Genomic DNA, 12,879 nt, shown 5'->3' on the forward strand with positions numbered 1-12,879 from the left:
TTGACAAACATTGTTTAAACATAGTTTGGGTTTTACCAAAGCATAAGACATTGGATGTTAATTACAATTAGTAGACTTTAAATCAGAGTTAATGACTTAGTAATTAAATTATTTTTCTTAGCTTGAAAATCTTCTTAAGATATATTTCATACCTTGAGTTTTCTTGTCCTCTGTAAATGCCAGCAGCTAATCTATGCAAACCCTCAGTGGATGATGTAGCTTTTTGAAGGGACAAAATAAAATATTAGTGGCAAATTGTGTTTGTGACCTGTGTTTTAAATAGATAAAATAGATTTAACTTACATACATTTTTAAAAATAACATTTTAATACTTTAACTTGTTATAGTCACAATTACTGGATATAAATTGAATATATATATATATATATATATATATATATAGAGAGAGAGAGAGAGAGAGAGAGAGAGAGAGCAAGCTTACATATACTTATATTGTTTTAACACTGGATTGTAAATTGCAGCTATATATAAAGTCTTATTTCCATACACAATAGACATGATTTAGAAAGTTTCCTGAGTGACCTCGGAGACCTCCGTCCTTTTTTTTCTCGATTTTGTAGTGTTTTAGTCTACTGAACTTGACTGCCCTCCCACTTGTCAGAAATTATAGGGCTAAAAAGAGGTACTTGGTTTGAAGTGTTTCAAAAATAAACTTGAAAACATCCTCTATAATGTCTTACTGAACCAATTCTAAGAACCACAAAAAAGGAAAAAGTTCTTAGGAAAGCAGTAAAATTATAAAGATGGAAATGGATAATTAAAAATTAGGATGTGTTATGTAGAAAATAAAACATTAGATATTGGATCATCTTAAAAATTTATTAGTGCACTAAACAGGGATTTATTACTGAGATTTAACTTTTCTCTCATTTTTCAGAGAAATGGAATGCTCGAATTACTGATCTACGTAAACAAGTTGAAGAGTTGTTTGAAAGAAAATATGGTAAGTCTAAACTCAAGAATTCTTGTGATATTTTGTTCATAAGCTCTCTAACAATGGGCGTTACTGTTCATCTAATGTGAGCAAGTCCATCTCTGCCAGTGGGTTGTGCCTTATTATACATCTGTCTCCGCAAAGGTCATTGGGTAGCGTCTGTCCAAATGTTAGAAGCTTTCTAGCTTACTACAAAGTTGAGGTAAAGTTTGTTTTCCTCCTTTAAGTCTCAATTAGCATTTCTTTTAAATTTTCAGCGTGCATATGTGGGAATTTATTTATATGTTTGTTGCAAACTCCTGGATCTTGGAGATTTAACTGAAGATTATTTTCTTAGTTTTTCTTAATCTGTTATGTTAAACCGAGTATTCATTTAGATGCCCGTATTTTATCATGATATGTAATTGAGTTTAAGTTAGAGCTCAAATTCCCTTTTATTTTACTATTCTATCCTTTATGTAGTGGTCAAAGAAGCAATTTATTATCATCTGATGGTGTATTTCAAATGCTCACCCAGAAATAGCAATAATCATTTAAAAATCTCTGTTTTACTGGTTTTTTATTGATGTTATTTGGAGGATTCTTTGCAATCAACTGTAAAATTGTATAATACATTGAATTTTAACTTGAAAATTAATCTGTACTGCTGTCTTGTATCACTGAATTTTTCTAAGTGAAATTTTTAAATGATAAACTACATTGGCATTGTTTACTTTAATAAACTTGAAATGCCTATTTCTCTCTTTATCATGGATGATAACCTACCTCTCAAGGAAGATTTAGGATTAAATTTAATAATGAATTCAGTAACTTTTCCTTAATATTTTCAGTTATTTCTTAAGGTTTTCTTAGTGTTTATCCTTCTTTTCAATAGTCAGAGCCTTTTGCCATTGATTTTAATTGTTCCATTTCAAAGCAAAAACTCGTAACATACTCTGTGTGGGAAGCACTATAACATGGTGATTGCCTTAGGAGAAGCTGTTATTGTTAGATGTGAATATGATTTTCAGATGTAGTATAAGAATGTTAAATCTCACTAATGTGTAATATGGGACACTTGAAATTTTAGTACAAATATTAATGTTTAGCAAATAGACTTTTACATAAAATGCCAGCAACAAAGTGGAGCTGTTCAGATGGCCGTTTCTAGGGGAGGAGAGATGGGGGGGAGGCCATAGGAGTCATTTTGGCTTTGGAACCTTTTGGGCAGTGTCAGTAGCACCTCTGCTGTTCTTTCAGCTTACTAGAAAGCATTTTAGTAAGCATTTAGGTAACAGCTGTGTGAATTTAAATGTAACGGAAGCCTTTGTAAGAATACTGGTATCTATCTGCAGTCATAGAAGATTTGGCGTTGCTTTACTTAGTGTCAAAAGGCTGACCTGTGAAATTGTTAATGCTAACTATAAATGTGTCTGTGTTATAGATGAACATAACTGATACTTTTTAGTACCTTTTTATTATGAAAAGTTCCAAACAAAAACAAAAGTAAAGAATACAAAGACTCTCAAGTATCCATCACCCAAGTTCAACAACCTTTAACATTTTACAGTATTTCCTTTCGTGTCCTCTCCTGTCCCATCTCTTTTTGATGCAAGAATATTTTAAAACTCCAATGTCCTAGACATTATGTCATTTCACCTCTCAAAAGTCTGCATTTCAAACGGAGAGTTGGGTGAGAAGAAGGCATCTTAATCTCACATCTGAAAACGTTATCACATCTAAAAACATTTAATACCCAGTGATATTTCAATGTCCCCTATTGACCCTTTATACTTTGTTTAATAAAATCAATGTCTGTTCATTACAATTGATTCTTTTTTAAATTATAGTTGCACACATTATTATATTAGTTTCAGGTGTACAACATATAATGGTTTGACCTTTATGTCTTACGAAGTGATCGCCGTGATCTGTCACCGCACAAAGATATTACAATATTCACTATATTGATTCACTCCCCATGCTTTGTGACTTTTGTAGCTGTTGCACTATTTTACTCTTGAGTATATAAATCTTAGCACAATTTTTATAGTTAAATCTTCTGCGTCAGTTATATTTTTAAAAATCAGTTTTATACTGTTTTAAAAACACTACTTCTCTTCCATTGCACACTGTATGTATTAGCTAATATTAACTGGTATGTTTTTCTGTGTTCACTTGTGGTTCAGATTTCAACAGAAAGTCTGGCTGTGCCTACATTACCTCAAAATAATACATTGGTTCACTGCAGATTTGGTTAAATAGAGCATTGGCATCTTTGGTGTTTCCTTTTAGTTTTTTGGTACTGTTTTTCTTCTGATTGGATTATAATTAACATAAGTAAAGATAAAGTTACAAAAGTTAAGAGCAATACATAGTCAACTATTATATTCTTTTCTGCAAACTGTGCTTAATCTTTGTCATTTAATATTTTTCTTTTTCCTCTTTTTATCCTTGAAGCTCAAGCTATAAAAGCCAAAGGTCCTGTGACGATCCCATACCCTCTTTTCCAGTCACATGTTGAAGATCTTTATGTAGAAGGACTTCCGGAAGGAATTCCTTTCAGGAGGCCATCTACTTACGGAATTCCTCGCCTTGAAAGGATATTACTTGCAAAGGAAAGGATTCGTTTTGTGATTAAGAAGTAAGATTCTTTGGCTCTTTTCTGTGCTCCTGATTGGTGCACCTTTTTTTTTATTTTTTATTGTTGACAAATAATTCATTAACCATCAGCGCTATATTTAAATTAAGTGTGAATTATTATATATTGTTTTATTTTCCACTTTTCAGTGTGTCTGTGTGTAAGATTTTGTCAGTCATGCCAGAGTTGGCTTTTGGAACACGAGCATCTAATTTAATTATACTCAAGGGTCCAGATTGTCTTTTCTTTTTAAACTGATCTTGATGACTGAATATTAATAAGTACTACTAGTTACCACTTTTGCTCAATATTACCTTGTTAATATTTAGAACTTTTTTTCACATTTCAGACATGAACTTCTCAATTCAACACGTGAAGACTTACAGCTTGATAAACCAGCTTCAGGAGGTCAGTCTCCAGTCTTGTGTCAAATCAAAAGGTTACATATAAGAAACTTACAATGTCAGAATATTGTCCAGTACTCTAGAAGAATAAACTCATTTTCTTCTTAATAACCCATTATAAATAAGTACCAGCATCACATTTCCGGGTGAACTAAAAGAAGCCTGTCCTACTTCTGAGATGCAAACTTTATCTGGTATAATGTATTGAACAATTTATTACCCAAGCTGAATAATCCATTCAGCTGAATTGAATAATCATTCACCATTATACCCAGGACATAAAAAGATTTACTTCTTAAAGCATATCTAGCCAGTGGTATCATCACGTGTTTGTTAGATGTGTTTTGAAGCAAATTGTGATTTGTTCTCTTGCTTTTGTTCTGGACTGGAGTGGGATATAAAATGGAAGACGTGTCACTTGGATTTTGTATAATGCAAAGATTGCCAGCAGTCTTATGTACCTAAATCTATCATTGCAAAAATCATCTTCTAGCTGTTCTTAAGTAAATTGAATGAACACAATATGAAATCATAGAAGTAATTTTAGTCAAAACAAAAATAGTACTGCCTAATTTATAATTATAATATATTAATGCTATCAAATTGAGGAAATTTGTATATTTGTTATTCTTACAGTAAAGGAAGAGTGGTATGCCAGAATCACTAAATTACGAAAGATGGTAGATCAGCTTTTCTGCAAAAAATTTGGTAAGTCTAACTTGACCCCCCAGCTAAAGTATATTAAGACTGTAAATACGATAAATATGAGTCACTCCCAGTTTTCTTCTGTTGTTTTCAAATATGTAATTATTATGAAGTTTCAAACCTGTACAGAAGGGGAGAGAACAGTACTCTTCACTGAGTACTGTTTATACAGTGTAGGTTTTTCAGCACAGCGACCTTACCGGTGTTTAGTGTGCAGCTCTGGACCAAGGAGGTCGTCCGGGCAGTGGTCACGGGAGTGCTGGGAAGGGCAGCATGGTTACCAGGAAACGCAGCAGGCCCACACTGTCGTGCCGATCCCGTGCTCTGTGCCTGCTGTGTTGTGTCCCTGAACACTTAGCACACTTAAGTGTGGGTTATCACTGCAGCCTGTTGGTCACCAGAGTCACTCTGTCCCCTGCTTATCCTACTTCTCAGCAGCTTTCAACACGGTCGTCTTTCTTCTTCTTTTTCTTTTTAAAACTATTTTAAACTATTTTTATGGAAAATTTCAAACCTTATTGATGCTTGGTTTCTTCCTGTCTCATTGGCTGTCATTCTCATTCTCTTGATGTCACCTCCCTTTTGTTCATTTTTAAAATTTGGGGAGTGGTTCTCTGCAGCTCAATCCCGAGCCCCCTTTCTCTTTTCTTGTTGTGCCTTCTCTATAGGTGATCAGACTTTGTCTCATGTGTTAAAAATAATACATGGTCTATATGTGATGACTTTTTTTTTTTTTTGGTTTATGCAACTTTACTGAAGAAAAATAAGTCAGCTACTAGCAGAACTATTAGTTGATCAGTCATCCATTGACAACTTGCATCATTTATTCAGTGCTATACTAAACAGTGTGTTGGAAGATAGCTGAATTAATAGCTCCAAGCCTAACAATTTAAATGAAAAGTACAAAATGTTTGAGACCCCATTTTGGAATACCAAGTGTGTTTGGCTTCCAATTTCCAGTCTTTATAGAATAAGAACAGGTCGTCCCTTTACTGACATGCATAAAATGCATCATATTTTCTGTTCTGCAGATGCTATGAATTCAGTACCAATTCTTCAGCCACATCAGTTATGAGCGTTAAGTATATCATATAACCTCATCTCTAACAGTGGGCGGTTTAAACAGGATGGATGCTGCTAGAATAACGTGCTTCCTTTGATGTGACAAGTGCATGTCCATCTCCCTCCCCCTCAGATAATGTCTTCAGCATGTTAGAGCAGTGAAGAATGAAGTTTTAGTCTCATAACCCAGTGAGAGTGAAGACGTTGGCCACATCATACACATGCTCCATTTTTTAAAAGATTCTGAATCTTGGGCAGCTGTTGTCTTATAACTACTTTACAGTTTCCAAAAGCAGTTCATTGTCCAACAGTGGAAGAACTTAAGTCTTGTCAGATGAGCATGTGAATGAATGGAGGGAGGTAAATAAAAAATAAAATTAAAAAATATGAGGTCTGACAGGGGAGCAGCCAGATACGAAAACCAATAAAAGGAACAGTAATTTAAAATATAGTCCAGCTGTAGTGCGGGTTATCCTGACTCTCTGGTAGTATATGTGGTACACTTCCGAGCCCATTCCCAAGATACTCCGTTGGACTTACCGCTTTCTGTTTTACAGGTCCATGCAGTTTCTGGCACTAGGGGGTCACCTGGGTTTAGATCACATAGCTGTGAACAACTAGATAAAACACCATTTGAAATAGTTGGAATAAGAGACCACTGTGATCTTAGAATAACGAGACAAATGCTGCCATTACTGTTAATAATTGGATGATAAATCCTTGTTGTAAATGCAGTCTTATGTGGTTTGAAGGGGTAGTCTGTAGGAAAATGAATTGTCAAAAGAATACACCGCTTTGAGATGGGCTGTCATTAGGACCCACAATTGTGCTTGCTATTGAAACATATCACCCCCAACTGGACCCTCAGACCATTGTGCTGGAGGGTCCCGGGCCAAATTACTAATTTCCTTATTAAATCTGGCTCCTCACTATTTCAGTGTCAGCTCGAAGGTCCGTCAAAACTCTTGGTTATCCCAGTGGCAGGGAAGGATTGTCTCTTAGTCTCACACCTGCTTTGCCAGACACAGGCACTGAGGCCGGGGACCCCTCAAGCAGTGGCCTTGGCTTGCTCCCCACGCAGCGGCTGGTGCCTCTCCAGCCCTGTAGGGCTCACGTGCACGACACAGCCACAGACCTATATTCTGATGACTTTCAAATTTTAGTTTCTAGCCCTAAAAATTTCCCTTAACCCCAGACATTTATACTCACCCACCTATTTAATACCTTTTCAGACTTCACAGGTTCTAGATAGAGCCCTCGATTTCCCTTCTGCAACACGTTCCTTTCCCAGGCTGCCCAGCAGCACACACTACGCGTTTGTCCAAGCCAAACCCCTTAGGAGTTACCCTTGATCTTTTTTCATTTTCAAAGGCCTCCTGCTGACTGTACGTTTAAAGCATACCCCAAATCTGTACCCTTTTCTTCATCACTGCTATCTATCACTGTAGTCAAAGCCAGTGACACAAAGCAGCCAGATTTTAATCTCATTAAAAATGTAAAATGGAGCTTATCACTTTCCTGCTTTCTAATCTTCGGTTTCCTTTCGTACTTGGAGTAAACTCCACAGTCCCTGGTCATGGCCACCTGCCTTTCTTCTAATATCACCTCATCCTCTATCCCACTTGCTAGACTGACCACGTACTTGTTTTCTTTTTCTCTAAGGTCATACCCTCCTTGAGACTGTTGCATTGGAATGCTCTTACCTCAGGTCTTTTTGTGCCTCTCCTTTTATTTACATCTCAGTTTAAATGTGACCACATTGGAGAGGTCTTCACTGAGTACCCGTCGGACATAAACCACTGAGCCCGCTACAGCTCAGCACTCTTTGGTTTTCCTCAGGGCACTACTGGTTGTCTATTTCCTTGTGCTGTAACACAGTGGATGACAGCCCAGAGCTTGTGTCTTCTTGATGGCTAGAACTGTGCCTGGTCAGATGTGCAGCGAATACGTACTGTATGGATGAGTGTCCTCAGTGCCTTCTAAAGCCCTCAGATACCAGGGCGCCTTCCATTCACATAGTGTGCCTTGGGCCTTATTAAATTATTAGGTTGGTGCAAAAGTAATTGCAGTTTTTGCAATTATTTTCTTTTCAACTGCAATTACTTATGCACCAACCTAATAGAACACTGAGAAGACCATAGGAAGTGCAGGAGTGCCACAGCTGGCATGGGCACAGAAGGCTGCAGTGCAGGGCAGTGTTTGTGGTTGGACCACTGGGTTATCCCGGTGGCAGGGAAGGATTGGCTCTGTGTCACACTTCTGCCAGGCACTGGCACTGGGGCCTCCCCTCCCTGTTCTCACTGTTTCATGAAGGAAACCATTTGAGTTTCACCACAAAAAATGAGAATTCGTGTTTGTCCTATGGTTTCTAAGAGGAGTGCATGGCACTGGGTTTTACAAGTCCCAGTAAACCAGTTTTTAGGTGCAACTCAAGTGGCAGCTACAAACTGAGGTCACTAATTATGTGTTGTTTGCAGAACCCATGTACTTTGACTTACACGGTTTAACTCCCTCAGAATGTAGTGCATCAGGAAAAAGTCAGAAGTTTAAGGTTTTCCTAGTCTTTAATATCCTTGACTACCCAGCACAAATGTAAGACCTTAGTGATAATTTATCTCCTCTTAATGTGGCCAGAAATCAGCTAATGAACAATAAAGAATCTCCACCACTTAAAAAAATCATTATATTTCCAAGACATTAATAGAATAAATCCGATGATGAACATTGTTTATCATTTGAGATGCCACCATAGTGTCATTGTAATTCAGGAGTAGGTGATAGGGTAACGCGTGTCTGCGTGAACAGGCTTAACCTTTGTCCTCACCTTTAGTTCTGGAAGTTGAGCCGGTAAAAGAAGCAGCCAAACCTGTTAACGTCACCCACGCTTGCCAAGCAAGCTGACTTGTGCCTCATGAAAAGATGGAGGCTGGTGACGAGTTAGTGTTCTTAACAGAAACTGGCCAGTGGAAAATTATTTGGCCTTGCATATCAGAGCTGAGAAAATAGGTGCGAGTTCTGGATTGTTGCATACGGACAACCACCTTTCTCTTTTGCTAGTGGCCTTAGGGGCGTCTAGGACTAGAGCAACTTAGAGAGAGATGCCAGCAGGATTGTGGCTTTAAGTTAAGCTTCCTGAAATGGAAAGACGAAAACTTAGATTCTCTACAACTGTCAAACACTACACGTCTTGAAATTTACATTGAAGAAATTCACACAGAAGGCCTTTAAATCTGGGAGGAAAGTCAATCTAACAGTCAAAGAAATGCAAATTAATTCTTCAGGGAGTTACTCTTAAACTATCAGATTGTAGAATATCTAAATGGTACCATACAGAATACAAGGGCAACCTATTTACTGGGGATGCCAAAAAAAATGGATGCCAAAAATATGTATATACGTGATTTGTATTCATCTTTTGTTATCGGTATATATTGACTATTACAATTTTAATACCGTTTTTTCCTGTCTTAAAATGTGGGTACATTTTTTGACACCGTCTGTATATGCTGATATTGTGTAAATTGAATCCTTATTAAAGCTCTGTTTTGATGTGGTTTCAGAGCAAGGATTAGTAATTTCACTTTTACATGTTAAAATTTCAATTGTACTCCTGTTCAAAAGTAGAAAAATAGTACAGTGAATTCTGTATACCCACTTTCGCATTCAGTGATCGTTAAGATTTTTCCACATTTGTTTTGTCGTTTCCTCTTTTTTCCCTTTGTAGGAATATTATAAAGCAAATCATAGGTGTCGTGTCATTTTATTTGCTCAGTGTGCATCCACGAACAGTGTTGACATTTCCTTACACAAGCATGGTGTCATTTATTACACCTCACAGAAGTAACTATTTCTTTGTATCCACTCTTCTCCAGTTCTTCATTGAGTTTCCTCATTCAGCTGGAAAGTATCTTTAAAATTTTTGGTTTGAATATGGATCTAAACAAAGTTCATGCATTTACTTTGGTCGATACGTTTCTTTTCATCTAAATCAGTCTTTGCTTACTATTTTGTTTCCCATTCTATGAATTTTTTTTTTTTTTTAATTTTTATTGGGGAATATTGGGACACAGTGTGCTTCTCCAGGGCCCATCAGTTCCAAGTCATTGTTCTTCAATCTAGTTGTGGAGGGCGCAGCTCAGCTCCAAGTCCAGTCACCGTTTTCAATCTTTAGTTGCAGCCCACCATCCCATGTGGGAATTGAACCAGCAACCTTGTTGTTGAGAGCTCATGCTCTAACCGACTGAGCCATCCGGCTGCCCCTCCGGGAAGCTCAGTGGCAGCTTGTCTTCAATCTAGTTGCAGAGGGTGCAGCTCACTGGCCCATGTGGGAATCAAACCGGCAACCGTGTTGCTCAGAGCTTGTGCTCTAACCAACTGAGCCATCCGGCTGCCATTTTATGAATTTTTTTGAAGAAAGTTATTTCCTTTTAAAATGGGACCCTCATGATATTTAAGGGGAAAAGAAAGTTAATCTCATGGTTGCAGTCAAAATAAAGGTATAGCCGGACGCACGTTCGTGCGCAGGAGTCAATAAAAGGGGATTACCACATTCAGAAAACATGTAGTAGCAAAAATCTGCCTTCATATATTTGAGAAAGTAGTGTTTAAGTTGTGTTTTTTATTGTGTCATGGTTTTCTTTTATTTCTTCCCAAAGATATCAGAAAAATATTTTTAAGGCCTTAGAGCTATTGCGATGGTCTTAGAATCTGGAGAGCTCAGTCTACCACAAGTGACCCTTGACCGGGGGAGGGGGGCTTTACACTTGCACTGGCTGCAGTAACTCTGCTTCAGTAGTTAGTGTATATGTTTCCAGAGTATACTTGGCTTTTTAAAAGTTGATGTGTACCTTGCTTTGGATTGTACCAAACTACGATTTCAACAGAAACTTAGTCTCCTGAATTGTTTCTTTTGCAAAGCTGAAGCCTTGGGGAGCACTGAAGCCAAGGCCGTGCCTTACCAGAAATTCGAGGCACATCCAAATGATCTGTACGTGGAAGGACTGCCAGAAAACATTCCTTTTAGAAGCCCCTCGTGGTACGGGATCCCGAGGCTGGAAAAAATCATTCAAGTGGGCAATCGAATTAAGTTTGTCATTAAAAGGTAAGATTATAATCTGCAGAAACACATTTAATATTGTCTTTAAGAAAAGATTAATTTCATAAAAGTGGGCCTTCTGTTCCCCTCTCAGTGGGACTTACTCTTGCATTTAGAATTAAGGTATTACATTTATATTCGTTTGTTGAGCAAATGTCCATTTAGTACCCAGCACCACCAGATATACATAATGGGGTCCCATAATACCCCTGTCTCTGGGAGGCTTATCGCAGCAGGAAAGTGTCACGGGGCACTTTTGGGGAGACGAGGATAGCATGTAGATTGATCAGTTGCACATAGAGAATGGAGGAAAGGTGTTTGGAGTAAAAGAAATATAATGAGAGGGGGCCGGAAGGTGTCAGAGGTACTTGAATGTTTACCTGAGCACACCTTTCTATGTGGAATGAGTGAGACCTCTTGTGGGCATGGTGTGATTGACAGACTGAGGGTGGTGTGATTGACAGACTGAGGGGGACACGTACACGACCAGTGGAGTAATTATAAGGTTTTAAAGTTGATTTCCCTGAAAATAATTCGGATTTGCATTTTTACAATGTAATTTTGGCTTGAGTTTGAAGGACAGCAGAATGGGTCATTTGGGAGCGGGCAGTGTGAACCCAAAGGCCTGTTGTTAGTAAAGAAGGATTATGGGCGGTGGACTCCAGTACTCGCTTACTGTTTGTATATGTTTGTCAGGACTAACTGTATAAGGGACAGGCAGCTTGAGGATGGCATCGCTAGGTACGTCTAGCTGCATGTGGCACAGTTCATCTGGGGTTTAGAAGCAGAAGGCTGAACTGGTTGGGGGAAAGGTGACTGTTTTGTACAGTTAAGCTTAAACTGCCTTTGAGGACATACAAGCGGTCTCACCAAATCTGTGAAAATTCCTACTTTCAAAATAATCTTGAGTCACCAAAATGGTAATTTTCACTGCAGAAAAAGGCAGAACGAACTGTATTGCAAATCATTGGCAATGCGCAGCTGTGTGGGAAGGTCTTTGAAAAAGGCCTTCCGAGTGCTCTGTTAATCAGCCGTGTTTTTACAGACCGGAGCTTCTGACTCACAGTACTACTGAAGTTACTCAGCCAAGAACGAATACTCCAGGTAAAATAATTGTGAACTTGTGTTTAAAACCTTATCAGATCAGTGTTTTTAAAATGACGGAATTCCTTTTCCTTCCCCACAAAATACCTTGTGGATGCTCAATCCACGCACTTCTTGATTTATCAATGTGAACATAAGTAGTTTTGGGAAAATTAGACCAATAGTGTTCAATTGAAATATAATGTGTGTCACAAAACGTTTGTCATTTTAAATTTTCTAGTAGTCAAATCTATGTTTCAACCTGTAATCAATACAAATACATACATACATGATGAAGGAGTTTACATTTTTCATTTCATTTATTTACATTCTTTATTTGAAACTTCTGTGTGTATTTTACAGTCTCTCAATCCAACTAGCTGTTTCTTTCAAGTGCTCAGTGGCCACATGTGGCTAATGTGTCAGACTATGCAGATTTAGACCTTAATCTTTATTCACACAGACTCTTTTTTAAATGACAAATACTGTAATTCCGGGAGCTACACTGATATCACTGCCCAATAGAAAAGAACTATGAAGTCTCAGTCTCAGTTGTGTAAATAGTTTTATTTTCTTTATTTGAGCTACAAGTCTGCTTCTATTTGTTCCCCCTCTTTTTGTTTATTGTTGCATAATGTCAGAAAAGGGACCACAACTTGTAGATCTTCTACAACCTTAGGAACTTTTGTTGCCAAGAACCAGTGGTTGTTTCTGAATTTGTGTAGTTAATCATTCTTGTAAATACTAAGGTGAACTGTTACACAAGAGGGGGTTATTTGTCTGTACTAAAATACCGATCCTTTAGCTCTTAGGGTACCTGGGGCACCGGGTAAAGGTCAGCCAGTATGCCGGATAGGTTATATAATCTTGTGTTTATCGTGGCATGAAAAGCGGTTGAGAAATACTGAAGTAAGAAAACGAAATTATCCGGTGCCAAGAATCCTGCAGAGAAGGT

At 37.7% G+C, this 12,879-nt stretch overlaps 1 protein-coding gene across 13 annotated transcripts in view; it reads left to right on the forward strand.

The window, feature by feature from the left end:
- Positions 1-12,879, forward strand: part of GTF2I (general transcription factor IIi) — a 94,959-nt gene that overhangs the window by 62,305 nt on the left and 19,775 nt on the right. For all 13 annotated transcript variants that reach the window (XM_074328439.1, XM_074328445.1, XM_019754947.2 and 10 more), the window contains 6 exons: positions 899-964; positions 3,395-3,578; positions 3,925-3,983; positions 4,616-4,687; positions 10,664-10,847; positions 11,887-11,945. In XM_074328439.1, coding sequence (XP_074184540.1) covers positions 899-964; positions 3,395-3,578; positions 3,925-3,983; positions 4,616-4,687; positions 10,664-10,847; positions 11,887-11,945 — 624 coding nt within the window. The remainder of the gene's footprint in view (positions 1-898; positions 965-3,394; positions 3,579-3,924; positions 3,984-4,615; positions 4,688-10,663; positions 10,848-11,886; positions 11,946-12,879) is intronic.

Source organism: Rhinolophus sinicus, linkage group LG03 (assembly GCF_036562045.2).
Source record: "Rhinolophus sinicus isolate RSC01 linkage group LG03, ASM3656204v1, whole genome shotgun sequence".
Classification (NCBI taxonomy): domain Eukaryota; kingdom Metazoa; phylum Chordata; class Mammalia; order Chiroptera; family Rhinolophidae; genus Rhinolophus; species Rhinolophus sinicus.